The following is a 25,757-nucleotide window of genomic DNA, read 5'->3' as shown; positions in this document are numbered from 1 at the left end:
GCCCAGACACCATTTTTAACATACTGTTTCCAAACGACGCAGTATCATGTAACCAGCATCCAACACCAGGTACACTACACGGCTTATGGGCAGCCTGGAGCTGGTTTTTTGACCCTCAGGACCACCGAAACCCGTGTCACTAAGAAGTAACCACGTCCTTCAGCTGGAGCCGCTCCCCGGACTGCCTCCCCCACGTCACGGGTGGTAGCTCCGGCGGCGTGCAGCGGACTGAAAATGAAGCTGAGGCGGAGGCTGAAGCCGCAGCTGCCCCCACCCCTCGGGCCTCCGCTGCTCCCTCAGGCCCCGCTCTGTCATGGCCGCAGCACCGCGCACCCCGCCGGCGCCGACAGCCCCGCCCCCAGCCCGCCGCCGCCAATCACCGTCCTCTGCTGACTGACAGGTGCCCGAGCCACTGGAACCGCGGCGTCCCACCCTCCGCTCCTCCGCCAGCCAATGGCACCCGCGCATCCGTGACGGCGAGCCCCGCCCACCGCTCTCCTCCTGGCCAATCGACGCGCGGGTCTGGGCGGAAGCGGCGCGGCGGTGGCCAATGGGACGGCGAGGGCAGCTGCTAAAGGGCAGCGGGCGGCGGGGCCGCACCAGACGGGCGGGAGCGGCGGCGGGAGCTCTCGGGGGCGGCGTGCCCGGCGTGCCCGGCTGGGGCCGCAGGTGAGGCGGGGGCACCCGGGAGCCCCTTCCCGCAGGGCTCAGGGGACGGCCGGGCCTCCTTCCCGTTCTTCTCGGCAGGCCTGCGGGGCTGCCCCGCGGCCGGGTCTGTCCCTACCCAGCCGTGCACTGCCTGCACGCCCGGCCCCGCGTGTTTGTTGCTTGGAGGGGAGATGGGGATGTCCCTCGGTGGGGCTGTGGCGGTGAGTGTTCCGTCCCCTCGCTGTTCTCCCCGACGCTGGAAGCTCTGGGAGGTGGTGGTGCGGTGACAGCCTCTCCTTCGGCTCTCTGGGGGTGCGAGGCTGTGCAGGGCACGAGCTGGGGTGGGAGCAGCACATCCCTGTGCTCGCAGGGAGGGAAGCCCGACGTGGATGCGGTCGAGAGCTGAGTGCGGACCAGAGGATGCTCCCTGCGTGAGTTAGAGCCAGGTGGACTGTGCCCCTTGTCAGGTCACACTGCTCCCGCTAAACGAGGCTCTTCCCTGGTGCTCACGCTCCAAGGTCCTGACCCTGCTGGGAGCAGCTTGCATCAGCTTCAGACTCCCTTTTGGTGCCTGCTGTGTACCTGCTTGTTACCCTGTATGATGGGATTCTGCCCCATCCTGCACCTTCAGGTGTAACCCGTGATCTCTAGCGCAGGATGTGTAGATGTATCTATCACAATTGATGAGTTACAGCTGCTGAGATCTCACCTGATGCTAGTGCGCTTGCAGAGGTATGTCAGGAGCAGCTTTATTCATGCAGTTATGGCTGGAGGGATTGCATTCTGTACTTGCATTCTCATGTAGGTTCTCTCAGAGAATTCACAACAGCTTCCTCTTATTGTTGATGAAAAACTGTCACTGGTCTGACAAGTACTAAAGATTCTTGTCTGCCTCATAGATTGCTGTTTGACTTTCACAGTACTGGTGCATCCTTCTGTAACAAATCTTCCTGGCTTATTAGTCAGCTAACTGGTACAGGGTGTTCATCTTACATGCCTTATTTATCAATTATTATCATGCTCAGCCACGTTCATAATATTGCTTAGGTTGACATGTTTTAGTCCCTGCTGATACGGTGTCTGTATGGTGAACACTCAGTCCAGTTGTTTGCATTTGTGGTATCTCATTTTTAGACTTTCTTTGATAATATGTATTTCCTCTGCAGGGAGTTTTGTTATTGAGTGCTAGTCTTTAGTTGCTCTCTTATCTTTCCTGTGTCACCTTCTCTGTGAGGTGCTTGTTTAGTTCTCATATCACAAGAGAAGTTTCAATAGCTTCTCTTGTCTCTTCTTAGATCAGTGGACATGCAGCCATTCTTCTTATTCTACACATTGCTTATTTTGGTCTCAAAGTCAAGAGTAAGAACAGGAAGGCTATGAAAAGAGAAATAAAAGCTAATGTTCGAGTTCTTCTGTTCTCCTGTCTTATTCTTAAAAATAGCTGCTTTTGAATGGGAGGTCCTCTATGTTACTGAGTGAATTAGCTGCACAAAATACGAGGTTGACCTAAGATTGTGCCAGACTGTATTTTTTTTAGGTGTGGAAAAGATGTGGAGCTTGTGGATAAAGCCTTCTATCTTGCAGAACTGTTTCTGAAGAAGTTAAACTTAAAAATTAATGCGTTCTTCTCTTCCTGTAAAAGCTGTATTTTTTTATTCAGGGAGCGAATAGCGGCTTAAACTCTTAGTGTTTCATAAAGCTGCTTTATTAAACTTGTCATGTGAAAACTCAGAGATTAACACATTGAAGCAGTTGTTCTGGGATGTGGCACTGGGAAGAAAAGATGGCAAAATAACTCCCTTTGACCTTGACACAGGCATATGAAGACATTATCTGAGTCTACTAAGTTCCAACTATACTCCAGATGGGATTTTGATGTAGGATTAGGAAATGGTGGGTTTAGAGCAGTGAAATGCCTGAGTGCCACTGGGTTCACATTGCCCTATTACTCACCTTTCTTCTTCCATATCTCTTGCTGCTTCATCCCTGCTTTCACACTGCCAGCTCTGGCAGCACCAGAACTTGGATTAAGCTAACCAAGAACAGGATTTTTTTAGTCTCTGGTAGGCAGGTAAGTGCTGGGTTCTTGGGTGCTTGTAATTCCTACTGAAAGGTGCAAAGACCAGCCTGAAACTGGTTACTTGAACTTTTCAGCAAAAGCCTAAACAATTGGAGTTTGCCAGGACTTTGGAGTCTTCATCTACACTTCTGAGTTTCTCTGGAAGAGTGTTTCAGGATGTGTTACAGCTCCAAATTGCTGTTCTTAATGTTCTTAATAGATCAATTGATCTGTGTAAGTATTTGCCCTTCTTCTGCCTAAATATCTTGCAAAGTTTAAGCTTATATGCAGTTAAATGTCTGATCAAACTCAGCTGATTAATTTCAATTGATTTAATTTCAGTGTGCAAGGGCATGTTGTCCTTCTTGTGGGGAAGCAAAGTCCCGCTTGCCCAGCATATGTGGGTGGCAGTGATGGTACCCTGTGGGGCAGCTATCTAAGCCTTTCCTGGCTCTAGGAAGGCTTCTACACCTGAAGGCTTCTACACCCAAAGGCTTATCTTTCCTTCAGCTCTCTCAGTTGACTTAATAATAAAGATTGTCTCTGAGTGCCTGCCAGCCTTACTCTGCCAATATCAGGCAGCAGTAATTGAAAATGCTTTGCAAAGCAGTTCGGTACAAACCAGGTGCTTGAAATGTCATTGTGCCTGTGCTGTGTTAGAGGTAATGGCAGTGGAAGGCAGTGCCAGACGTGGCAGAGACCAGATTTTTGTCTATATCTCTAGACTGACCAAGAAGTGCAGTTGCTTATCAATCTGCTGTTGAGAAATGCTTTCATTTTTTCTTATCATGGGTTCAGTCTGGCTAAAATAAATGACATTGACAACTTCCTGTGCTAATATGGGTTGAGCCCCTGCAAACACCAAACTTTTCTGAAATGTGTCATGTATTATTTGCTGGTAACTGAGCTACAGCCTTATTCAGGGCATCGAGTACTCAAAAAGTATAGTACAGGCTCCTCATAGGAAGAGACAAGTGACTGACTGCTACCGAGAGGCTCACTGTTGAGTGGCTTGCCCTGCTTCTAAACTTACCTCAAAGCATCCTCAAAGATGCTTTTGTATAGAGCTGCAGGTTCCAGAAAGGTTGTGCAGAGAGGGTTCAAGCCTGGCTCTCCCTTATCTGGAACACCCAGTTCTGTGAAGTGTTGGTTGAGCATATGTGAATATGAAAGGCTGTACTAAGTGAAATAAGCACGTGCACAGTCATCTACAGTGAACCTCCTTGTAAGAGGTAAGGACAAAATGTCCTAAAACATGTGCCTGTAATACTCCTAGCCTGTCACTCTGATTCAGCAGCAGAGAGGGCAATGTAGCCCTTAAGACACTGAGCTGCTGGTGACTGCTGTAATGCTCCAAAACTGCTCTTTTAGTTGCATTCTGGGAGAACCTGAGTATTCATCAGTGGTAGTAGCTGTGTGTTGGTCAGCCCCTGTCTCTTTGTGTGTAGCTCTTCTGTCCTGAATCGTTTTTGCTTCGTTTTCAATGTATTTGCATGAATTACATTACTCCTCTAGTGTGAGCCTTCTGCCTGTCATGGACAGGCTGTGAGAGAATGACTCTGCAAATCTTCTGCTCCCCTGTGGAGAGGAGCTGCTCGTCAGGGGAACAAAGTAAGCAAGATCTTTAAAGACCTCAGTGAAATGGCACCTCAGCTTTTCATCCTGTTCAAGTACAGGTGTTTTCAGACTGCTTGAACTGACCATTCTTGAATAAAGTTCTTACCCGTGTTGTGCCTTGTTATAGGTGGTCTTCCCCTGCTGTGCAGCTCATCTGGTGTGGAGCACATTCTCCACTTACTCAACCCTGTAGCTGAGTAAACAGCTGTGATGTGCTTGGACTTTGAGCTGTTCCTCCAGTGTGTTCAGCTGAGCTCTGTGACAGTGTGGAAATGGAGGGGTTGGAGTCAGAGGATAAATGAGGCTTTAACAATATGATGCTTCAAAATATAATGAAGGAATAGAGCAGACTTCCTTGAGGAGGGTTGGTCTGTAATGCAGTTTTTATTAGCTCACTTAGCTCTCTGTGGCTTGATTCCAATAGCACTCCCTCATCTACTAAGCATGGTTTGTTGGGTTCTCTACAGTCTGTTTATTCCATTTCTTCCCTTGAGCTTTATGCTGCTCACTGACAGAGTTATGTGGTAGGCAAAGGACACCTGCTAATGCTGTAGGACTGTGTGAAGGTATTACCCAATATTTCTCTCTGTACCTAAAAGTTAGCTTGACCTCTTCTACAAGGACCTGAAGCTTTACCCTGTAGTTACATAAGGTAGTGGTTAGGGAGACAGTCCCAAGTCCCTGCACCTTATCTTAAAGGAAAGGCTCATGTTATTTAAGCAAACGTAATTATTTGATTACTGCAGTTAATCGATTTCTGTGAAGTCAGAGTCTGGTCCTGTCTTAGCTTAATCATGTTCATGAGGTGTGTGCAATAAAAGCTAGTGCAGGGGTTTTTCAATCCAGTTGAGACAAACAGGAACCAGATAAGGTGATGTAACAAAGAGTTTACATAGCAACCTTAGGTCATATGTAAAAGCTGCCTCTCCTGCAGTAGAACTATTTCTGATCACTTAAAACGATATTGTTGGGAAACAAAGGCAGTTCCTGTAGTTGGGAGGAAGTTAAATTCAAGGCTCATTTGACTGTAAATTAACAGAGAAGTGAGAGTGCTAGAGAGCCTTTGGCCCTGTTTGCTGTAGATTTATTCTTGGGTGCTTTTTTTAAGCAACCTGCCTTGTGATGTACACCCAGCCCTCAGAGGTGCTTGATTTCTGCTCTGAAGGAGAACCCCTCAAGGGCAAAGTAAAAAGCTCTAGTTCAAGGCACCTGTCTTTGACTGTGTTGATGGCTCCTTGTGCTGTGAACTTTATCCCTGTAACCTCACAGTACCTCTAAATTTAGTATGAGCCAAGTATTGTAACTCATGAAAAGGTCAAATTCCAGTGAAGGCACCAGCCAAGAATTTTTTTTTGGAACAGGGTGTAAACAATACTTGCTTGTTTCTGTACTTGCCAACCAGCCAAATCCTGGCTTGGGTATGGCCCTGGCACAGGGAGGGATTTGCACTGAGGACTTCAATAGGCTGTCCAAATATTGTTCTTTGAAGCATCCTGGTGATGGGGCATGTCAGTGTGCCCTCTTTACTGGGAGATAAAATCTGTCACATGTTGGACAACATACCCATGGTGGCTTTGCCAGGCTCCTGAGGACTGCACTTTATCTCTCATGGCCACATCTAACCCTAAAATTAAGTGCCTTAAGTGCTCAGCTAATTCTTCATTATACCCTCTGTGCTTTGAGGTCTGACACTTAGCTGGCTCTTTTAAATGGCCAAAAGTACCGAGTGATGCATCAAGATGGCAGCGTTTCCTTCTGATGTGTCCTCTGAGCCACACTGAAGGTAATGGGAGGTTTTGCTCCAGGTGAGCTTGGGCTGGGTAGATGCCAGTCTCGAGATAAGTGGTGTTACGACTTGCCTTTGTGCTTAAGCTGATGAGGCATAGTATTGGTGTGGCCCTAAAATACTCATATCTATGTCATTTTCAGGGAACAAAGCAGTTTAGACTTAACACTTTGCTATAAAAACAAAGGCTTTTTTTTACGCAAGCACTGGGTAAAAGGATATAGAACTGTGCAATAAAGCTTGAGGCTTTCTTCGTGATTCCTCTTGCACAGGTTCTGTACTTGTGTGGCTTGTCCTCCAGTGCTTAGTCTGGCAGCCTTTCCCTTGAGGACACGTGCTTCAGAGCCTTTCCCAAGTGTATTCATCTTCATCTAGATGGTCTCTAAACATCACCCTCTGCATTTAAACCATTGAAAGCTCAGCAGTGAAACACTTTTGTGCACTTCCTGGAGTGAGATTTGAATAATATACTGGCATAAAACTTGTCTTTGTAAAAAAAAGCTATGCAGTGCTCTGACTTTTTGCCCTTTCCTTAATAAAGTTCCTTTCTCCATAGCATGGTTCTAAATATCTTACCTGATAGTGATGGTGTATCTTTCAGAAAGGTCATTAGCTTTGGCTGATATTAAAGATGATTAATTTCCTGGAAACATTCCATAAAGAACTGACTTCAGCCTTCCTCCTTCAAAGAGGTTGGAGAAAACCCTACCTTATTTCTGATCCTAGTCTGCTTTGGCACAACTCTTTAAAGTAGGGTGGTTTTGCTTTCCTCTTGTCTGATATGCTTGCTTTCACAGTTTTATTCCCAACCAGACACTAAAATACATGAAACCAGTCCAAGAAATGTCTGATATGTTAGTTAACAAAGTCTGCCTGTTTAAATCTGTCATAAATGGCCTCTTTGGCTCTTCTGAGTCCTAGTGGGTAAGAGTATTACACTACTTGGTAAGCTGTAACAGAATAGGAAAGGGAATTTTTAAAGACTCTCACTGTTGGGCAGGCATGTTCCAGTGTTTTGGTGTCCAGCTGAGCTCTGAGATCATCAGTGAGCCAGAATGCTGAGGGGTGGGGAGGAATCCACGAGGCTTTTGTACCAAGCTGCCCTTCCTGGAAATGGCATTCCTTCAAGATTCTTCAGTCCATGTAATGGAGAATAGAATATCTTGTTAGTGGAGCCCCTTTCAAAGAGGCCTTTGCTCTTTGTGTTCCATATAGCTGCATCTTTGCATTAGCCCAAAGCATTTCTAATGCTTCAGTGAAATAAAAGTCTGCCAGGCTTTCAGTGGCTTGTTAAAAGGCCTGAGGGGGGAGGATCCTATGGGAATGGCTTCCTTTAATATCTCTGCTTTTTTTAATGTTGGCTTTCCAGTATGAAGAGTCAGACTCTGCTTCCATGGGTGGAGGAGCTGTAAAGCTTGGTAGCTACCAAATCCTGTGCGTGCCTTGTTGAGTCACAGTGAAGTGACTTCTGTCCCTGGAAGAGTTTCCTCTCCACAGGAAACCTGGAACTGAAATGCGTACAGCTCTTGGATTTGTTGACAGTTGTGAATTCACTTACTGTACAAGTAAATATTTTGATGTCTTTCCCAAAAACCCAGTGTTTTTGAAAGGATACACAAAGAATTTGCTGTAGCTCTAATGGCTTTTATTGTACTTATGTCTGTTCCTGTCTGGGAAGGGCAGGACTTGTTTTTTACTCATTATACTTGTACAGATGAAGTGCCCTCTGTTAACAGTAATGCTGAAATGTTTCCTATAATATGATTTTCCAGCTTTTTGTGATGAAAGGGCAAATGAAGAGACCACAAATCCAGCACTTGCTTTCCAGTGATTGATTTTAAAGTTATCCCTCAGTTACAGCTGGGACTTAAAAACATTGCTTGAGAAGGCTGCTGGTCTTTGGGGCTGTCATGCCTGTAAGGGATTTAATTGCACAATTTTATATAAAAAAAAGATGTTTCAAAATAATATCCTTGGGGCCAAGAGCTTCAGCTTCTTTGGGTTCTTCAATGTGGATCTCAAATGCTGTGATGGGTGGAAAGGCTTGATTGCTCCCAGTGGTATGCTTTTTGGTAATTTTGCCTGGCCTGCCAGAAGTGAATGCAGTGTTTTTTATATGGAAAAAGCCAAATGTTTGTCCAATTAGATTAATGCTGACCCAGTTAGAGGGGATTCTAGATTAAAATTTGTCTGGCTCAACCCTGTGGTTATCTATCCCTCCTCTTTTTTTTTTAAACAGACAAGTTTATTGGGTTAATGCAAAAAGGGCTTAACAAAACAGAAGCAAGGTGACCTCATCCCAGCTGGTTAAAGAGGGAGACATTTGTCCTCTGTGATTAGAGGCAGAGCTCAAATCCATTTTCGTAAGGTAAACCCTTAAAATTTTAGAGCCAAGTGCCTTGACTCAGCCCTTGCAAATCTGCCCTGGCTGAGACAGGTTTGTTTAGGTCTTCAGAAATACCAGACTTTAGAGGGAGTACCTCAAGTGACACAGCTGAATCCATAGGGGTATGGAGTCCTCATGGACTGGATCCATTGCTTAAATAATCACTGCAGAAAGCTGTGCACTTGAAGCGGTGCCAGCTTTGTGTTACATCTACAGACTGATCTGAGCTTTTGGGTACAGATTTTGACAAACACACGAACATCTAGCACATGTTTGAGGTGCGTAAGTTCAGTGAATGTGTTTAGACTGTCTAAAATGGAAAATACTAGTTCATAAGTGTCAAAGCATAATCCTGCCTACCAACAGCTGATTTTTCTGGAAGTAATGCCAAGCTGGAATGCTGTTTTAAGGGAGTGACAGGCTAACATGAGATCTAAAAGTATCAGAAAAGATGTGGTGTGTTTGTCATCTGAAGATTATATGGGAGAGAACATTCTCAGGGAGAGATAGAGTTTAGTTGGATCAGCTATATTGAGTCACTAGTACAAAATCCTAATGACTAATTGTGCCCAGTTTTATTTTTAGCGAGTTCACTAAGGTGAACACTGTAAACAGCAACCTAGCTTAAAATCCAGGAGTCAGTGCGTTCTCAGAGATTAGCGTATCTTAATTTTCTGAATAAAACAATGATAGGAAGATGTCAACAGAACTGCTGGGAGTTTGATCTGGCAAAGATTTGCTTGAGCACCTGGTTGTCCTTGAGTTCAGGAACTGGTCTGCTCTTCTGCCAGTTGTACCTTCCCTGGTGAAGCCATTGCTGCGATTTGCCTGTTGTCCCCTACAGAACTGATGGTAGTGTTGGTGAAAGTTTACCAGGTAGAGATGTGAGGTAACACACTGCAGCTGAATGTGATACTTGAACTCCTCTCACGATGCCAATGCTATCTTCTGAGTAGAAGAATAAATGGCTTTTTATGGCCCATCCTCTCCCTTCTACTGTGAAGCTCAGAACTGGAAAATAGAAGCTGAAAGAAAAGCTGTCCAAGATTAAATGTCTCTGCTTCCCTCACTCTGTTCTGCTAGGCAGATGGTTGTGGTGGCAGGAACTTGCAGCTTTCCAGCACGTTGTTAGTCAATAGCTGATGTTACGCGTGTCTTCTTCCAAGGGGTTTTGGTGTAGCTACACTGAGTACAAAAAGTACTTCTGAGGCTCTTTACTCCTGCGATGAAGAAGAGTGAGGCTTTGGTATGGTCTGTCCTGATGGTGTGTTTTCCATTTGGAAGCAGCAGCTGTGGTAGAGAGCAGACAGTTCTGGAGCTTTTCCTGGAAGCTCTGATTCCCCATCGATTTGTTGTGCCTGTGGTAAGGCAGTTCTAATTGCAAGTATTCCTTACACTTCTATGGTCACAGGCTGGAAGCTTTCTCTTTTATTGGCATCATCATATTCTTGTAACAAGCCTCCTTGCGTGTGCACTAGTGTTAATTAGGTGACTGTGTCTGAGCTTCCTGTGGCTCCCACCGTGTTGAAGTGTGATGCGTTGTAACATCTCAAAAAGCGAGTGTGGGAACAAGCAGAGACTGTTTACAGGCTTCCATCTGTAGGAGTGAGCTGCCTTGCTAAGCCTGAATAAAAGTAGCAGGAAACTTCTTTCAGACTGGCTTCACACTTCGGTAACAGTGTAGATATTGTACAAAGTTGAGAAGTGTATCCTGCTAATCCTAGTTGTTTAAATAGGAAGAGATTTGGGCAGGTTTTCTGACTACAATGTCTCTCTGTCTTGCAGAGATGAAGTCTCTCTGCTCATCAAGTTGTGTTTGCACACTGCAATTGAGTTAATATGCTTTAGGCAAGTGATCTTGTCTGGAATCGGTCCACTGGCAACAGATTTCTGATGCAGATGGATCAGACTTGGCTATGACTGACTACACAAATAGCTTGCCATGTCTGCGATGGGACCTTTGTATAAATTTGTGTTCATCCTTTCCAGCTGAGAAATGCAGCTTTATCAGTAATAATCAATTTGCTTTTCCTCCCCTCACAGGATAGCTCGGGCAGCACGTGGATCAGTGACAAGTCTACTGAGGACTGGCAATTTTTTCTAGCTTGAAGAAAATTGAAATTGGTAAGACTTGGCTTGTCACTTATCTTACTTGGGTTAGGAAAGACCCAGGGAGAAACCTGTCCCTTCAACAATAAATGCAGCCAGCTGTTTGAATTGTATGTTCAAAATAAGCTGGATCAGTTTAAGAATTTGATTTCAGGCTGGAAGGATATATTTTTTTATACTTTGCTTTTCTTTCTTTACTCTGAAGCCCTTGAAAGATTAGATATTAATCTAGTCCTTCAGCTGCAGAACTGCAGTGAATTAAAAGAAATGCTGAAAATGCCAGTGCATAGTGACCATCTTAAGTGCAGGCAGGATTTAGTACCAGTGTTCTCGTGGAACTGCAAGACTCAGACTGAGGAACTAATACAGTCGTTCTTTCAGATGCTCTGTTTCAAGTCTGGCTGCGAAGGAACACCTGTCCAAGCTGCCAAGGTGCCTTTATAGCCTGGCTTTTCACCCAGCTTCTGTTTGACCTGAGTAGTCAGGTCAAACCTGACCTGCATGTATTGACTGGCTGCAGACCAGGGGTTGACACCTGAGACACTGGTGCAGTTCTAGGGCAGCACTGATTGGGAGTAAATCTCCTTCACAGCTGATCATCTAGTTTTTCTTCTGGTTAGGGTGTTTAGAACAATACCAACTAAATTTTCTTTCAGCTTAAAAGTTGCTGGTCTGAGTTGATATGCTAGGATTTCCTGGCAGTGTTAACTTAACAAATTTAGTTGGTTTGCACAATTGTATGTTTAACCTGACAGTTGATACTCGTATCCAACACTGTATTTCTAAAAGCTTTAATGTTGTTTTTTTATCTCCAGGCTGAAAATGAGTGCAATATTGGAAACCTCTGAGCTGCCAGCAGTGTTTGATGGGGTGAAGCTAGCTGCAGTTGCTGCTGTTCTGTATGTTATTGTTCGCTGCTTGAATTTAAAAAGCCCAACTGCCCCTCCTGAACTCATTTACCAGGACTCTGCTTTGGCTCGCTTTCTGCTCAAATCCTGCCCACTTTTGACCAAAGAGTAAGTAGTATATTTTTTCCATGTTGACCTGTGTTATAGGAAGAAGAGCTGTGCTTATTGATTCTTCCTCATGTATTTCTTAAACTTGGGTTCAAATGGATGTCAGGGTATACTCCTGCTAAAATAAATTATTTCTAAGTCAAGCATTTCTTTATTGTCTCAGGTACCTGGATTTATGACCAAACCTTGTTGTGTGGCATTTTCCACAGATGTATAGAAAAAGTCATCACTGTTCATCTTTGCAGAAGCTGTATGCGGATATGCTATACCAGCACTATATAGCCCACTGTCTGTAGAAATGGGGGAGGGGTGGGTGCAGTCAGCACTTGTTCATATTCTTGTACTCCTTTCTATTAGGGAAGGAATGTGTTGGGGCTCACAGGAAGGAGACGTTTTCATGGTGTGTCAGTGCCCTTATAATGAAGACAGGCTTGGCTATTAGTTTTAAAGTGCCTGCTGTTATCTGAAGTATGTTAAGGTGATTGAAAACTAATGAAATTTATTATTGGTGGAGCACATCCTAACTAGTTTAATAAAGTAATGACACAGAGGCCAGCTCTAAGCCTGTTGAATACACTTTCAAATTGACCTTATGTCAGCTGTGTGTTTGAGCAGGCTGGTCCCTGATCTTCCACTCCAAGACCTCCAGAATCAGTGCAGCTGCCCTTAACTTCACCAAGAACCTTTGCCAATAATAGGAAGCATTTAGTACAATTTTGTGAGGCTTTGGAGGGACAAGGACTTTGATTACAGTATTTCTCTTCTGCAATCACTTTGAAAACTTGCAAGTCCTATTTAGAAGCTCTAAATACATCAATTATATAGCAAGTGCTGAGTGCAGCTGCATGAACTTTCCTTTTGGATCTCAAAAGTCAAGCTGACTTAAGGATAGTCATTTTAGGGGAGATGAGAGGCTTTTAGCAGTGCTGTGTTAGGTGCCTTGATTACGTAAGGTATAAGATGTTAGGCCATGTGTTCTGTAAACTTCTAGAGCAAACAAAGCATTATCTGTTGAAATTGGAACCCAGAGAGGGTTCTGTGCTGCACTCCAAGTTGGTGGTAACATAAGTCTGTTTGGATTCTTGATTATGTCTAGTGCCTTAACTGCAAAGCAATTGCCTTCCTAAAAAATACAGTGAGGAGGTTTGAGTTACTTGGTACTTTAGAGACTTGCCATCTCAGTGTCGCACTCCAGAATGACATGTCCCTTGTCACTGAAGGAGCAAGCATGAAGCTGTGCTGATTACCAGCCTTGAAGGCATGTTAGTATTAGGCTAGTCTTTGGAAAGGGATTGTCAGCTAATTCAGAGTCCATTTTCCTGCTATTTCAACTCTGTGCTCACAGCACAGGCTCCTAGCACTGCTGTATTAGGGCCATGTCTGTTGACTTTCAGTTGGAGAACAAAGCATTCCCAAAAGAGTGAAAATGCAGAACATGTCCAGCAGTATTTAGCCATCTGCTATGCATTAATTGCAGGAGTGATGAGCTGCTTGCAGAACCCTGGTATTGTGTTAATAGTGTGCAGTCGTGGGTTGTTTGCCTTCCCTGGATTAGCTGAGCTCAGGCTTGCTGGCTTCTCTGAAAACTGTAGCAGTGATCTCCAGTACCTGGTTCTTGGGCAAAATATTGTCTGAAAGGCTTCCATGACAAAAGGCAGCAAACTCAGCTGAAACAAACTAGAACAAACTGTGTTGATAGGTAGCTGTTCAGTCCTCCTACCTCTGTATCTCTGTTAAGGAAGACAGGACTTGGGAATATAATTGCTGTGGGGAATTAGAAGAGTTTACAGGACAGACAACTCTTAAGATGTGTATGCGGTTATTTCTTTTTACTATTCTAGTGTTGTTATCACAGACTTTTTTCAATATAGAAATTTAAAAAAAAAAAATCAGATAAATCCTGTCTTTAGGCATGAAAGTCACCTGGAGACTAAAGGGGAACAAATACATTTAAATTCCTGCAATTATGCATGAAACAGTTTGTAGGATAATTAGGAAAAAGCTATGTGAAAACAGCTTGTGCCATACTCCACCGAAAAATCTTGCAAGGCTTTGATTACTTGCTAATTATTCAGAGTGCTAGGAAAGCTGATTAAGCAGCTCTTTTCAAATTCTACCATGAAAGCAAAGTAAGTAGCCCAGCAATCCCTTCTGTTATATCAGTACTGGGTTTGTTGTCAGATCTGTTATAAGACCAATTCTTCTGTACAGAGGAATGTTCACAGCTTTCAGACTGGCTGTGAACTGGCTTTCGGACCTGGTTTGTTCAGCTCCTGCTTAAGGGAGGAAGGGATGAGGGCACTGCTGTGAAAAACAGGCTGACAGGGAGAAAGAATAACTTTGCTTGCTTCTGCTATCTGTGCAGGTGTTCAAAAATTCTTAGAGTAAACACTTTTGGACTTTATTTTCCCTTTATGGCACAATCCTCACCTCCGGCCTAATTCAGTGTATTGTAGCTGTGGTGTCATTCAGTGAGCCAAGTGGTGGTAGATGAATAATTTAAGAACTTTGAATTGTAAAACTGCCTGAGATGGCTGTGTGCCAGGTACTTTGTACTTGTAGATGTTAGTACTGCTTTTTACAGTTCTGTAAACTGCCAGAAACTTTCTACATGTCCACCAAACATTGGGAAGCAGGAGAATCTGTTTTCCTAGTGCTCATGTTCTTTTACCTGTTTTTCCATTCCTCCGACCCTGTCCAGCTCTGTACTTTGGCTTACCAAGTGGAGTAGCATAATCAGACCCTTTTCCATTCAAATTGCTGCTTCTTGTATGGAAGCTCTTGCAATTCAGCACAGCTATTGGTGCCCTTGAGCACTTGGGCCTAACTGCTGGTGGCAGCTGTGTCCTTTTCCTGTCTTTCAGAAGGGTACAGAAAGTCCTTCTTCTGCTGTTATTCCTCTAGAAATGCAGCGCTGGCTCTTTGATTTGTGAGGATAAATTTGGCCAGTGCTTGCTGTACTGGGCTAGACTTTTGTGGCTGTTTACAGTTTATTCTAACAAAGTGTGTGTATCTTTATTTCTGTAGAGATGTGGCACGTGTCATCCATGTCGAAAATAATTATCCTCACTGTCTGCACACTTTTTATCATCAGTAAAGGCAAGCTCCTCAAAGATTGAGGCAAATGACTGTCAAGCCTCTTAGTAAACACTGTCAAAGATCCAGCCTAGATCCTTCTCATCCTTTGTTTGCACACCAACCTGTGCTGGGTGAGCAGGCTGCCTGGTACCAGAAGACTCTTTTACGCTGTCACTGCTTTTCCCTTAGATGCAAGGAGATGAGTAGTCAGAAAAGCTGTCTTCAAGCTTTTCAGTGTTCTTTTCTTCCCCCTAATAGCAAGCAGTGTTTGATCCCTGTCAACTCCTTAGTGTTTTACTCTGGGAGGAACACTTCCAGGAGAATAATAAACTAGAAGAACAGTGCTACCCCTGAAGCTTTGGCAGGTGAACATGCTGAGAGGCAGAGAAGAATGGCAGCTCCCTGTTGGTAAATTGAAGCATTGACCTTGCAGAGAAGCACCCTCGGGGGTCTGAGTTTTTGGTGGGTGCTGTGACACTGGCAGCAGTCTTGTGTTCTCCAGCTCTTATCAGCAAGGAGGATTCTAAATGCTGTAAATCCTCATACCTTGTTTTGACTAAAATACTTCTTGTAGTCACTGGTGGGGGAGGAGGGGTGTGATGGGCTCTTTACTAAATAAAAGCTTCTGAAGTGGTGAAGGAGGTGGTTTAGTCAAGGAGGCCAGTCTGTATTTTTAAATAGTTCTGACTTCATACAGGTACTGTGGGCAGCAAACAAACACTTCTACTCCATTTATTTCTTTTTTGAGGCTCAGGGAATGTGGAAGTTCCATAACTTGCTTAAAATTTTTTGTTGTGTATCTGCTGTGTCCTCATCACGTTGAGCAGTCTAGCTGAGCTGATGGAGAAAAAGCTGCTTTCTACATATTTGGGGTCAGGGGTTGAACCCTGCAGACTTGTATGAGAGTTTCCTTGATTGGAATTCAAATTGCATTCCCTAGCATCAAATAAAGGACAAGGCTCAAAGCAAGCTTGATTTTTGTAAAGCATTCTTTAAATACCTCCAAACTGCTCTGTAAAGGGAAAAGAATAATCTCTTACCTGTTGTAATGCAGGTAAAAATTCTTAGAATGTCCTGACACTGAGAAGTTGTAGGCTCTGTTTTCTCACCATCAGTATCCAGTGTGCTATAGCACATGTAAGAGTTAATGTTTAAAGTGTTAATCTCCTCAGATGAAATGAAGCAATGCTCCAGAAATAAGCCTGTTGCTGAACTTCCACTTCAGATCTTTGAGGACCTGAATGCTGATGCCTGCTAATAAAAATAGCACAGTTTTTATGTGCTTTGTGTGAGCTGCTTATACAGCTGCTGCTTTCCTAAATTCCTGCATACTGGATGATGTACGTGCTCTAAAATGATAATTACTGCCTGAGAGCCACTAAATTTAATCTACAATCACATGCTGGAATTGTTTTAAATATTAAAATGTTAGGAGAAATTTTTGGGAAACACCTAGGAATTGTCTTGTTCTGGAGCACTGTGGGCAGCCACCTATCAAGATGTGAGGCAGTGCTGCACAGCTGAAATGCAGGTTTGGAGCTCAAACCCGAACAGTGTTGAGCAGATTTATGTAAATGGGTGTGAATTCACTTAACCACCTAAGAGTGATGAACTCTGTACATGTTGGGCCATGTAGGACAGCTTCCATAATAAGTAACTACCATCCCCAGGCCTGTTCTCCTGTCTGCCTCCTGTTACTGGAAGTTACAGGGCTGCTTACTGGAAGACATAACTGCTCCAAATCTTTATCATTACTCAGGGTGCCTGCTATCTACTGCAACTGACCAAAACGGGGAAATGAGTCAGTTAAAAGCCTTTGGGTCTGGAGTAAACTCAGAAGCCATTTTTGTTTCACAGAAAGAAAAATCTCCGGTTTTGGTACAACATAACTTTTCTTTTGGATTTTTTTATCAGTATGTGCTTGTCTGGGTTGTTGTGTTATGCTGTCATTGTCCTTGTTTGGAGGCCTTGGCAAGAGGTCCTCCTGGCTGGTGTTCACTGCTCAGCTCCTGTCACCATAAGCCACAATTGCATAGCAGTGGAAATGCTGCTTATAGACATAGACATCCCTGGGCTTTGGTACCTCTGGGAGCAGCTTCTCTGGAACAGGACACTGAGGAATATGTACTGAAGCATCTCCATGCTGTGCTGGAATAACCTCTGCAGTACACTGCTTTTCAGAACAACTTCAGGTCATAGCAGACAGAGAGGAAGGAGTTGAAAATCTGTTGTCCTTGAACACTTTCCTTGTTTCTACTTGTTATCAATGCTGGAGGGAAGCCACCTGGTTTTGAGTGAAGGGCCCTTCTTTGAAAGACATGGTTAAATTTAGCAGTAATTATAGTTTTAGCATAAAATCTGAAGGACGATACTCAAATGCTCCTTAGACTGAATACTACTTAATTGCTCAGTCTGCATTGTTTCCCTGTGTTGCATCCTGCTGAGCTTGTTTTCTTAAGGTAAACCACAAGAAGAATGCCCTGAGTACATGCGCTTCTGTCTGCAGGATGATTGTTTTGGAGAAGCATCTTTTTTCAGCTGTTTGCCATGAGGAATGTTGACTTCACTACAAAACAATCTGTTCTAGCTCTTGCTATCAGCCCTGGGTAGTTAGGTTTTTTCAGCTGGGTTGAGGATAGAAATGTCTCTGAAACTGTGTAGTAGGCTTAAATAAAATTTATCTAATCTGATCTGCCCTTTCAGAGGGTAAAGGCTTTTGCACAATTCCTGGCAAGTTTTCTCCCTCACCAGCGTCGTATTGTGCGCCTTTGGGACTGAAGAGTTCTTCCTGTGCTCTCTTCTTTTTGAATGATTTTAGTAAAAGCAAGCTAAGTCCACACCAACCCTGTAAAAAGATGTCCCATCCTTCAGTCTTGTACAGTCTTGTGCTGTTAGGCTCAGTACTTGCTCTTGGAAGTTCTTGTAGACTTTGTCTCATCGAAAGACATAAGTCACACGAATGTTTCAAAAATAATTTGTCCATTGGCAAAATGGAGGGTCAACAGAAATAGTGTGACAGGCAGATCATGTGTCTGATTCTGCTATAGATTGTAAGGATACCTTGTCCTCAGCTGAGAACAGATTTTACCTGAATTCAGTGACAGAGAGGAATCACTTACTGTAAAGGCTTTACCGGGTTTTGTAGTAGGTTAGATTGACAACTTGTTGTAGTAAACAGAAGTAATATCTTTATTAGCTGCTTGGTTTTGCATCAATCTTATACGGTAAGTTATAATCTGTCTTAATTTTTCACTGATATTACAAGTTCTGTGCTATCTGGGCAACTTTCTTCCCTTTCCCTGTTGAAGTGTTGTGCTGTTCAGTCTCCTGAGCCTGGATACTTAAGGGATGTGGTTTGCCTCACAAGTCTCTTGCTTAAAGGCTGATGGGTCTAAACAAAAAGTTTAGATAGCAAGCTTTAGATAACAAGCTTCTTCTTGAACACTTGCATGTATTTGAGAGCTTCAACTGCTTTTAAAACTTACGTGCAAACTAGAAATATACTTAATGACTTGGTAGAACTTACAAATATCTGCATCAAAGTACTATGCACATCACTCATGCTGAAGCTTGGCTTTTGAATATTTGTCTGAAAGAGTGTAGTTACATGCAGAGTGACTAACACAAGCCATCTTTGCTGCAGGCAGTGATGCTTAAGCAGGTGGCTGGAGTTAGCATCATAAAAGATAAGCTGAGCATTTTACTTGGTCCATAGGATGCTCAAACACTTATGCATTCTGCAGGGAGTGACAGTGAATGCTCCCTTGTCCATAGGGCTTCACACAGTTTTAGCTTTGAGGGAAACGTGGAAACTGTAGTTGTCACTTGACCATCATTATGGATGAAGTGAAAGGGATTCCTGCCTTAAATAAAAAACATGTCAAGGGAACTGCATGTGCTGTTTGCCTGTAAAAGCAGTATAAAGGTTTGATTTATTGCACATCGGTACTTAGGTAACCTCCAGCTGGGTTATGCAAAGACAGGTCTGGGGGTTTCTTTCCCCGGAGAAACCATCAGTGACCTGAAGAGGCAGACTGTGGGAAGCAGTGTGCTTGAAACCATTTGCCTTCGTTTAAACTCTGGCAGTAGTGGTGAGGCTTTGAAGACTATTCTGATTTAATCTCTTAACAACATCCTGTGGTATGTGCTGCTGCATCTGTTCCAGTGGATGGCTGTAACCTATGGCTGGGAACTGAACTGTAGGTTAAACATGAGGATGTCTGCAGATATCCTTGATTTTTGGTTTGTTTTGGTATTTTTTCACGGTAGCAGTAATCAGCTATAACAGCTGTATAACTTAGCTGCTGTAGCTGGACAAATTGCTTTCCTGTTAGCCCTATAGGGTAAGATTTTCAGATAGTCTTTGAGTTGAAAAGCACTGTATGGAAGCAGAATCACCAAAACTTTCCAATGCATGTTCTCACCCAAGATTAGAAACCATGAAGCAATGCTGACATCTGAGTCTCCTAAAAGAGCTGAAAATTCTTATTATAGGTTGTATTTGTCAGCTCCCCTCAGAAGGTGCTAGCAAACCCTATCAGTAAAGGATGTCTGTGGGGAGAAAAAAAGACAAAAAGCTAGTCAGGCACTGTCTAGTGTGGAGTATGGCTACTGATGTGAACTGGTGCCACAGTAAATGACTGGGGTGAAGCCAGCTGTTTTTCCTTATGTTGGGAGAGCAGTGTCTCTTCCATCTGGCATAATAGGTGTGTTCAGAGCCCCTGCACTGAGCTGTATGAGACTTGAGCAGAACTGTGTGTAGTTCTTGGGCAGCCTGGTTTAGTCTGACAGCCCTATCCCAGTGGGTATTTACTCTGGATTGTGAGAATGGACCCACTGACTACTTTCCAGCTCTAGCAGCTATTGCAGAGGATGAGCTTGTCCAGCCTCTGTCACTGCTGGGAATCTGCACAGTTCTACATTGTGCCTGGCAAGACCCAGTGCAGGGATGGTCCCTAACAGAAGAGGGGTGTGATGCTCCTGGCCTTGCCTGGATCCTTTGAAAATCTTTTTAGTTGAGTGATCAAATCCAGAATGCACTGAGGGCTCATTTACAAGGTTGTGAGCAACTTTTGCAGCCTTTATTGAAGCACTACCTGCTTCTCCAGAAATCTGTTTTGGATCTCTTTGGGAAGTGCACTTGCAAAAATGAGTGAAACTACAGCAAACTGTTGTGTTGCTTTGACTGTAAGAAGTCTCCCTCGTAGTGAGGGTGAAGAATGGGGAGAAAGAGAGCATACTGCTGCCCTTGTCTTGCTAAACAAGCCTAAGTAGTTTTTATTTGATAGGAAGTCTCTTTAAGGATTGTGTGGGAGAGGAGGGAGTTGCGGATATGACACATAAGAGCTGGCATGGGGAAAGGTCCAGCTGTATGAGTAGGCAGTGTCAGAGCATAAAGGTAGGGTTTGTCACGTTCTGGTGGATTATGGGCTTTAGTAAATTTGAGCTGCCTAGTTCTCTTCTTCTAGAAGAGAGAGGAACATGATCTCTGCTTCATGTGCTCTCAAGAAGGCAGAAGGAACAATTGCAGGAAGCCCCAAACACAGCAGGGAGGGACTTGCTAATCCCTCAGGATCCAAGGCGTTGTCAGAAGCTCTCAAGCTTCTTCTGGATAGCCTGGTCTGTGCACCAGAGACCACAGTTCTTTAACTGGAAGTGTGTCTCCCGGGACTGCTGTTCTCCTCAACAATAAATCATTCATGCTTTCCTGTTCAGAGCTGATGTAACTCTCTTTTTCAAGGCATTGGCTCAGTCTCCTTTGCTGAGTGACCAGGTGACTTGCCCACAGGCTGGTGGTGCTAGGGCACAGTATGTTTCCTGTTAAACCACTTGCAGCTCTGCTTGTGCTAAAACAAAATTGATAACTAAGCCTTTAATGCTTTCCAGCTCATAGCTGTGTTTCTCACGTATCTTTTTTGAGGGCCTGTAAGCCAGGAAAAGAGACAATCTGCCTTGTTACACAGCTTCAATATACCCTTGATAAGCATGAATAATTGGTAGACTCGCCCCTCTTACTGGAAGGGATTTGTTATTCAGTGGAGTTTGGCCAGTTTTGACTGGTTCTTTTAACACTGTCTCAACTTTTACCTAATTCTGAACAGCAAAATCAACCTGTACTGTGCTCTTTGCTTAACTTAGTAAAGCAGTTCTGTGTAAAATGATCCCAACCAGCAAGTCTTGGGGCTTTCAGTTTTCTAGAACTTGCTGTGAATCCTGCTGTTTCTGCCACTGACTTGTACAGTCAAGTGCTTACACAGGTTCATGTGGCTCGACCCAGGAGGCTTCAGTGTTTCAATTAAAACAGATTTACAGCACTGTGCAGTTCTGGAGGTCACTTTGGTTGGTTGGCAACATGCAGTCCCAGTCTCACCGAGGCACAAGGCCTCTGTGTATTCAGTGAGAAGCATTTGTTCCTCTAACATCTCAATAATAGGGAATGTGTGGGGTTTGGCTTCTGCTGTTGCTATCAGTGCTGATTTTTCAGCTTTGAGAGCGTTTTGGTCTCTCCTCTTTTATAAGGCTGCAAAGATCACTGCTGCCAGTTCAGTCATAGCAAAAACAATTCCATATTTGTTATTATATTTGGGAGCTGGTGAGAGATTTATGGGAGTGCTTACCTGTTCTCAAAGGCTCGTTAACACAGCAGGGGTAAGTAATTAAATTATTGCTTTTCAGGTACATTCCACCCCTCATCTGGGGAAAGAGTGGACATATCCAGACAGCTCTTTATGGAAAAATGGGGAGAGTGAGATCACCACATCCATATGGACTTCGCAAGTACCTCACGATGCCAGATGGAGCGACAGCCACCTTTGATCTCTTTGAGCCATGCTCTGAGCACTGCACTGGAGGTGAGTCAAACAGCTGCTGGCTGCTAACCTTGATTCTGTGCTCTGGGGGACAGATGAGGAATAGAGCCCTCAGAAAAAGCAGATTTCTTTTTTTTTAACTGTCAGAGTTGAGATCTTCATGGTACAATGCTGCACAAGAACAGTTACTGTTATCTTTATTGCTGAAGAGAACCTGAGCAGTGCTTTTCTAATGAGATAAAAGTTCAGTGGCTAGAGCTGGTGATGTTGGAGCTTTGCACATGAGAGTTACAGTTAATTTGAAGTGCAGATGATAATCCTGAATGTAATTTACTGTGCTTACTTGAATTACAGCAGTTACTTTCTTGGTTGATGAAATGATATCTTGTTAAACTAGTGAATAGTGTCAGCAGATCAAATATCATTAGATTAGCCACAAAGTAGATGATGGCTAATGTCAGGTGATCAGAATGTCTGTGCTTAGCAAAGCTTCATTTGGAAGATCTCTATTACACCCAGCTCGAGAAGGGAAATGAGGGGGAAATAGTGCAACCAGTCTACTTGGGAGGCTGGACTCCACAGCTTCCACGCATGTCACAGTCAGAACAGGCTGTCAGAAGGCAGAACATGTGTAACATCAGAAGTGTCCTTCGGAGGGAAGAATGTACTCTTGGTCTCTAGGCAGTGCCAGTAGAACTGTTTGCACAGCTTTCCCTGAAGTTAAAAACTGTTCATCTCCCCTAGCATGAATTACTTTTTCACATCTGTAGCACTAGAGCTGCTGGTCTCCTGTCCCATATGGGATTTTTGGCAGACTAGTAGGAATTCTAGCTTGCTTGTGGTAGGTGGTTTCCCACGGATCTGAAATGGAAGCCTTCTGACTCTCTTAATTTGCATGAAGTGACATTTACTTAACTTCCCTCTCTCTCTGAGCACAGATGATGTCACGATGGTGATCTGCCCGGGGATTGCTAACCACAGTGAGAAGCAGTACATCCGCACCTTTGTTGACTATGCCCAGAAAAATGGGTACAGGTGTGCTGTCCTCAATCACTTGGGAGCCCTGCCAAACATTGAGCTCACTTCACCACGGATGTTCACATATGGTAGGTACTTCGTGGGACCTGGGGAACTTATTTTCAAGCTTGTGGAGTTTCTAGGGCTTGATCAGCCTCCTTCAGGATAACACAACTGCTGTACCCCAATGAGGGTAACAGTTTTGTACTGTTTCTTGGGAATTAAACTGAGCGTAGATGGGAGGAAGAGGGCAGGCTAATACTGAATTCACTTTTGTCTCTTCTGCCAGCTCTTACACATGTATTCTCATCAAGAGGCAGTTTTTTGTTAGAAAACTTTTTTGGGGAAAAAAACCCCTTTTGTGGCTACCAAGAGCCTGTTCAAATGATTTTAGAGATACTGAAATTGCCAGTTTCATGGAATGTGAAACAAACCTGTCCCTGAAGGATAAATGCCATTTCTGAGGCTTTGTAGGATGCAACCTGAGAGGAGTTTGTACCAGCCTTTCCAGAAAGTACATTTATATCCCAGGAGGGACACATGAGGATTTGCCCCAGATGTAACACAAGTCAACAGCAACAGTTGTAGAGTATGACAGTAAAGCTGCAGAAGTGGTAGTGCTCAATTGCCATGATTTTGGGCTCTCACCTTGAGTATAAGGAAGTCGTTCTTAACCTAGAAATTAAAAGGAATAAATTATTTGAAATTGTCAAGGGTGACTCCAGTTAGTCTTAATTGCCCTCTTGGTGAGTAATGTGCTCTTTGTAGAATGGGCCCTCTTTGCCTGTGACCTAATCTGCTTGTTCCTGAGCTCTCTTGAGCCCTCTTCTCCTTCTTTACTGTAAATATCTATAGGTACCCTGTCAATTGTGTGTGGAGCAGATTTGTGTTAGCTTTTGTTTTTTTAAAGTTAGGCAAGCTACTGATTAGAGTTTGGATTATAACAGAATAGTTATCTTGAACAGGTAATTGTCAAAATAGATGTATTGTGCTTTGAGGTGCCAAATCGAGCAGGCAAGTAGGCTGTAATGCTTTGTTGCTTGTTCTAGAATTATTAAATATATTCCTCTTTGGGAAACACTTCAGGAATACCAAATACCTTCATTTGTAGTGAGGCCCTAGGCTGTTAATGGCTGCAGGACTACCATGTCTTGAAAACTAAATTTGTCCTTGTTAAAGCATTTGTTATTTTGCTAAAAGTTAAGAGTTTGCTTTCATGGAGCTTTGCTCTAGGCCTAAGGGTGTTATTCTGTAGTGCATCTCTTGAGACATACCCTTCTGAGTCTTTCATAGCCTTGGAAAGGGCAAAGAATGCCTAGCACTTCCTTTGAGCAAGACAGTAAATCACTTGGCAGAGTTGCTTGTTAAGTGCCAGCAAGACCATGAGCAGACTTTACTCTGCCTCCTACCCAAATAACTCAGTGCCCTTTCAGCTTTGCTGTATTCCAGGCATGCTTGTTGAGGAGCAAGTAGCCTAAATTTGGGATTTGCTGAACCCCAGCCTCTATATCAAGTTTGACCTGTTGCTATTCTAGTGTTGGATTCCTGAGCTGCCCTGAAATCACAAAGGTCAAACACTGAAGTATTTCGACCACTGGCTTCTTCCAGAGGAAGCCAGAGCAGTGCAGCATTTGTTGTCTTGAAGATTGCTCATTAAGAATGTTCACAAGGAAGTGCCCAAACCCTGCGGAAACACTCAGGAGCTTGCTGTTCCACTGAAGCAAACAAACCGTGGTGCTCAGAGTTTACTCCAGATCTAGGTAAAGCTGGAGTCTGATGTCTGAGGATGCTACAGCTGGGGTGAGGGCACAGTGGAGCAGTGTTAGGTTAGTACAGGGTAGAATCCTGGAATGCTAGGATTTATCTCACTGGACAAGTTCCAGAGAGAGCTGAGCGTCTGACTCTGGACAGGAAGAAACATCTGGAGTTCTATTCCTGTTGTCGGTGTGATGCCTTCTGTGATTTGCAGCCTTAAATCCAAAAGGAAGGTTAATGAGCTGCATAAACAGTTGATACCAGTGTACTAATGCCATCACTACTGCAGCTGCTTCTCCATACTTCCTTTTCCTGTACTCATAAGCAGAAGAAATAGTTGTAGGTACTCAGATTGTTGCCTGTGTGGAGGCCTTCAAGTCTCTCAAACAATTGGAGGATGCCAGTACTGCCAGAAACTGGATCCCTCAGTGCCTGCAGCCTGTGGGATGCAGGTGGGTGTTCACTGACAGCAGAACAGATCTGTACAGAGGCACTTAACTATTCTCTTGATGTGGGGATACCCACGTGTCTTTTAGGGAGCTGCAGGATCTTTACCCCTTCACTGGTTACAAAGGGCTGAATGTGTCTGTGCTTAAACCCTTCTCTCTGATTCCAGAGATCACCTGCTCAGTCAGGCTCTGCAGCAGTCTGCTGGCAGCTCTTCCTGACAAGCCACTCTCTTCCCCTCCTGATAGCAGCACGGATTTGGGGATCCATGGTGGTCTTGCTAAAAACAAAGGAGCAAACTGCATTCCAGATACCCCATTTCACTTCAAAAGTGGTAAACTGCCTCAGGAAAGTAATGATGTGTGCTGGTCCTGCATAGTAATGTCAAGCCCAGAGTTGCTGGACTGCTTCTTAAGCTGTTTTAGAAAGGAAGAGTTTTGATTGTCACGTTAACTGTCACCATGATTTTTAAGCAACTAAATTTCATCTTGCTTTGGCACTCTGTCAGAACTAAGCATGAGCTAAGCTCCACAGGACTCACAGATGTATTGAACACATGTGAATCAGAGCTGTTAAAACCTTAAGGCTATTGAAAAGTCAGAAAGGGTAAGAAAGCTGAATTCAAAGCATGCAACTGAAGCTTCAAGTGAGAATTGAAATATATCAGATGCTTTTTAACTTCGTTCTTCTTTTTAGGATGCACCTGGGAATTTGGTGCCATGGTGAATTACATCAAGAAGACCTACCCTCAGACCCAGCTGGTTGTCGTGGGCTTCAGCCTGGGTGGAAACATAGTGTGCAAATACCTGGGAGAGAGCCAGGCCAACCAGGAGCGAGTCCTCTGCTGTGTCAGTGTGTGCCAGGGGTACAGTGCACTGAGGTGGGTCTGGGGTCTTCTCCGTGCTGGTCTCTTCTGGGAGTGCAGGAGTGGGCAGATCTTTGCAAGGACAAGGTGAAGATGGGTGTTTCTCTTGCACTGAACTGGTCTGACACACTGAGTGTGTAGGACGGCACCTTCCTGAAGGAGCCT

The 25,757-nt window shown here is 44.0% G+C and overlaps 1 protein-coding gene across 2 annotated transcripts in view; it reads left to right on the top strand.

The window, feature by feature from the left end:
- The first annotated feature begins 588 nt into the window (after positions 1-588).
- ABHD2 (abhydrolase domain containing 2, acylglycerol lipase) overlaps positions 589-25,757 on the top strand; it is a 38,948-nt gene continuing 13,779 nt past the window's right edge. The window contains exons 1-6 of one of the 2 annotated variants that reach the window (XM_039557499.1): positions 589-669; positions 10,540-10,620; positions 11,421-11,621; positions 21,375-21,550; positions 22,447-22,614; positions 25,424-25,607. In XM_039557499.1, coding sequence (XP_039413433.1) covers positions 11,428-11,621; positions 21,375-21,550; positions 22,447-22,614; positions 25,424-25,607 — 722 coding nt within the window. In that variant the 5' untranslated portion in view covers positions 589-669; positions 10,540-10,620; positions 11,421-11,427. The other variant, XM_039557500.1, reaches the window with a different exon arrangement.

The sequence above is a fragment of the Corvus cornix genome, chromosome 10 (genome assembly GCF_000738735.6).
Source record: "Corvus cornix cornix isolate S_Up_H32 chromosome 10, ASM73873v5, whole genome shotgun sequence".
Classification (NCBI taxonomy): Eukaryota; Metazoa; Chordata; class Aves; order Passeriformes; family Corvidae; genus Corvus; species Corvus cornix.
This window is presented reverse-complemented; position numbering and strand designations above follow the sequence as displayed.